The sequence below is a fragment of the Talpa europaea genome (assembly GCF_964194135.1).
Source record: "Talpa europaea genome assembly, chromosome: 9".
Classification (NCBI taxonomy): Eukaryota; Metazoa; Chordata; class Mammalia; order Eulipotyphla; family Talpidae; genus Talpa; species Talpa europaea.
In genome coordinates this window covers 469,614-473,489 of record NC_140076.1, presented here as the reverse complement: position 1 = coordinate 473,489, position 3,876 = coordinate 469,614, and the positions used below count along the sequence as shown (strand labels likewise).

The 3,876-nt window shown below is 72.3% G+C and overlaps 1 protein-coding gene across 1 annotated transcript; it reads left to right on the top strand.

Annotated features, from left to right (window-relative positions):
* Positions 1 to 1,979: 1,979 nt before the first annotated feature.
* On the top strand, positions 1,980 to 3,519 carry TMEM52 (transmembrane protein 52; the record flags this gene model as incomplete). The annotated part of the gene is made up of 5 exons (XM_084243843.1): positions 1,980 to 2,048; positions 2,128 to 2,171; positions 2,285 to 2,326; positions 2,797 to 2,975; positions 3,075 to 3,519. 5 exons carry the CDS (start codon positions 1,980 to 1,982, stop codon positions 3,251 to 3,253), a joined length of 513 nt encoding a protein of 170 aa, XP_084099969.1. The 3' UTR covers positions 3,254 to 3,519.
* Positions 3,520 to 3,876: the final 357 nt, after the last annotated feature.

Genomic DNA, 3,876 nt, shown 5'->3' with positions numbered 1-3,876 from the left:
AGCACCTGTGCAGCCTTTCCAGGCCTTCGGGGCAGATGCCTCACAAGCCTGTGAATAAACTGAGCCGAGTACAGGGATACGACCTCCATGTGCCAGCCACAGTCCATCGGCAGCCCAGTGAGGTGTGGTCAGAGCCTGGGGAGGCAGCACCTCGCCCACACAGGCACACACCCATCTGTCCATAAAGCAAAAATTCTGACTGATCTCTGCCTGGGAGTTTAAGTGCTTTCTGGGGTGGGTGTGGAGGCACTGGGGGGACAGCTGGCGTTGGGGGGAGAGCACAGAGCTGGTGGCCCGGGGAAGAGGGGCATGGCTGACAAGGAGGGCGGGGAGGAGAAGGGGCTGGCGAGGAGCTCCTTCCAAGCCCCTGATGCCTGGAGACCCCCAAAAAGAGTGAGCACACATCAGGGACACCCTCTGTGCCCCCAGCCTCCTGCACAGGGCTGGCTTTTCTCTTGTCCGCATTGAGTCTGGGCCTGGCACTGGGCCTGCCAGCCTCCATTACCCGAGCTTTCTGGAAAGCAGTGGGCTGGGCAGTCCCCCCAGGTGGCCCTCCTGGGCCAGCACCAGGCAATCCCAGCCCTCCCCCCCCAGAGCCGGTGGGAGAGCACAGCACCCCTGCCTGGGGTGGAAGGGTGTCCCAGCTACCCGGGAGCAGACTCGGACACCAGCTGAGCCGTGGCCTCCCCCCAGCTCTGCTGCCTGGAGCCGCTCCCCGCCTGGCATGTGCAGTGCTGCGCCTAGAGTGCCTGGGTGGGACCTGTCTGGTGGGCAGACCCCATCCTTCCTGCTACCCCCAGAGTTGGCCAGCCAGAGCCAGAGCCACTCAGGCCCCAGAGAGGTGCCCCCTGAGGGAGGCCACCTGCCTCCCTGGGGCCAGCTGGCAAGAGGGGCAGCCGCGTCCTTCCAGACCCAGCCCACCCCACTCCAGGCTGCCTGAACTCCCGCACACGGCCCCGGCAGGCTGGAAGGAGGAGGACCAGGCTCTGCGCGGGTGGAGGTGGGAGCCTGAGTGATGCTGGGCAGCTCTGGGGCAAAGCCCCCACGCAGGTGCCGATCCAGGGGAGCTAAGAAGCCCTGGAGGCCGGGTCCTGGGGGTCTGGCCCCTTCCCGGTGGGGACAGGCACGCAGCGCATGTCCTGAGGGCAGTGAGGAAGAGCGTCCACGGTCGCTGCTCCTGCCGTCCCTGCTGCTCGCCGCGCCCACCACCTCCCCCTGGACGCGGGCGCAGAGCACCCGTGGGGGGTGGGGGTGGGGCTGGGGGCCTCCCCACAGCTCGCGGACGCTGAGACCCAGCGCGGCCTCCGAGGCCACGCGCCCGGGCCGGGCCGCGCGCCACAAACGCGCAGAAAGGGCCTCCGAGGGCCCAGCCCGGCCCGGCCCGCCGCGAGCCCCCGCCCGCCCGCGGTGTGGAGGTCGCCTCCCGCCCAGGCCCCCGGCCACGCTCTCCGGGGGAGGCCGGGGCGACCCCCAGACCGGCCGAGGGGCAGGCCTGGTCCGGCGGGCTGGGGGCTGTGCGCGAGGGCGCCCCCGCGTCCCTCGCCAGCGGGCCGGACCCCTGAGGGCGGGGTCCCGAGGGGAGCGCGGTCCCAGGCGGGGTCCCGAGGAAGCGCGGCTGTCGCGGAGCGACCGCTGGGGGCGGGGCCTCGGGGCGGGGCGGGGCCTCGGGGCGGCGGGGCGGGGCCTCCTGGCGGAGCGGGGCCTCCAGGCAGAGCTGTGCTGCGGGGCGGGGCCTCGGGGAGGGGCGGGGCGGGGCCTCGGGGCGGCGGGGCGGGGCCTCCTGGCGGAGCGGGGCCTCGGGGCGGGGCCTCCAGGCAGAGCTGTGCTGCGGGGCGGGGCCTCGGGGCGGGGCGGGGCCTCCGGGCAGAGCGGGGCCTCGGGGAGGGCCCGGGCGGGGCGGGGCGGGGCGGGGCGGGGCGAGGCGGGGCGGGGCCTCCATAAAGCGGCGCCCGGCCCGCCCGGCTCCCGGTCCGCCCAGCATGTTCGCGGGGCCGCCGGCCGCCCGCGGGCTCCTGCCGCTGCTGCCGCTGCTGCCGCTGCTGCCGCAGGTGGGTCGCGGGGCGCGCGCCGGCTCGCCGCGGGGGGCCGCGCCCAGACGCGCCCCGCCCGCTCACCCTGTCCCCGCAGGTGGCGCCGGGCCTTGCGGAGGGCGGCTGCGACCCCTCGGAGCAGTAAGTCGGGGGGCGGGGGGGGGCCGGGCCGGGCCGGGCCCCGCCCCAGGGGAGGCGCGGGCGGAGCGCTCGGCCTCCCGTGCCCGCGCGCTCCAGGTGCCGCCTCCCCGCAGGTGCCCGCCCCAGGCCCGCTGGAGCAGCCTGTGGCACGTGGGGTAAGTGGAGGCCGCGGCCCACTCGCGGCCCAGGGCCCGCCTGCCCCAGACGCCCTCCCGCCTGCTGGGCCCAGGGCGCGGGCCCGCACCGGCCTCCAGGCGGCCCCCTGGCAGGCCCGGCCCCTGCGGCCTGCTTGCCCACCTCCCGCCCCCGCCTTCCTTGCCCTCGCGGGGGCCCTGTGAGCACGTCATGGTCTGGCCGGGATTGTGCAGCAGGCCTGGGACAGTGTGTCCTGGGAGTGAGCCCAAGGCCACTTGCGGCCAGCCCTGGAGGGACAGCAGCAGGCGGCCAGGGCCGGCTGGTCCTCAGGCCCAGCTCTGGCCAGAAAGGAGGCCTTGGTCTGGAGACGCGTCCTCTGACCTTCTCCCTGTCCCTGTCCTCTCTGGAGCGCTCGGGCTGTGACTGTCCACAAGGACAGCGACCGTGGCCAGGGGCAGTCCAGTGGCGGGTCTTGCTCCTCCCCGCCCAGGCTTGTCCTGCTTGCTGTCGTCCTGCTGTTGCTGTGTGGGGTCACAGCCAGCTGTGTCCGGTTCTGCTGCCTCCGGAAGCGGGCGCACGCCCAGCCACACCTGTCCCCAGCACTTCGTCCCGGCGACCTGACGGTCATCCCTGCAGACAGCGACAGTCCCGCACACAGCACTGTCACCTGTGAGTGCCTGCAGACCTCACCCAGCGCCCGCCTGCCGCCTGCAGGGGAGATGGGGCGGGAAAGCCAGACCCCCACAAACCCACTCTGGTCCCCTGCAGCCTACAGCTCCGTCCAGGACCCTCTGGGCTTGAGGATGCCCCTGCCCTTTGCGGAGCTGGACCTGGACTCCATGACCCCACCTGCCTACAGTCTGTACGCTCCGGAGATGCCGCCCTCTTATGATGAGGCCATCAGGATGGCCAAACCCAGACAGGAAGAGTTGCCCCCCTCCCAGTAGCCCAGACGCCCCCTCTCTGGGAGCCCGGGGCCCCTCAAAGGGGTGCAGGGAAACTCTTCAAGCCTCTCAATACCGCCAGCCACTCTGTGCTGAGGGGACCAGTGCAGAGACACTTGGCGCCAGGGACCCCAGGCAAGGCCGGCCGTCCAGCACGTTGCTGCAGCCCTGGCCTCGTTGCTATGTGACGGCCCCTGGCCCAGTCCCAGCAGGCCTGGTCCCAGAGGAGGTCTCACAGGCAAAGCCTCAGGTCTCGGGGCCTGCGGAGCCGTCCCAGCGCTTTGGAGAGAATAAAGTTCGCATCTAAGTGGTGTCTGCTGTGGGCAAGGCGGGCGCCCGAGCTGGCCCGCAGGCTGTCCTGAGCCCAGAGCAGGTGTCCCACAGCGGGATCGGCATGCCCAAGGCTGGCCCTGAAAACCCTGTCCTCTCCAGACCCACATCCCATTGTCTCCTCTCCAGGCTGGAGGCAGCGAAGCAGCACACATCTGGCTGGAGAGTTTACTGTCCATGGCAAGGGCAGGAGCGGGGCAGGGCGGACCCGGCGGCACGGGGGTGGCAGTGTGCTGCAGCCGCTGCTCCCACTCAGCTCCCCGGTCATCATGGCCACGAACTCTGCGGGCAGAGGG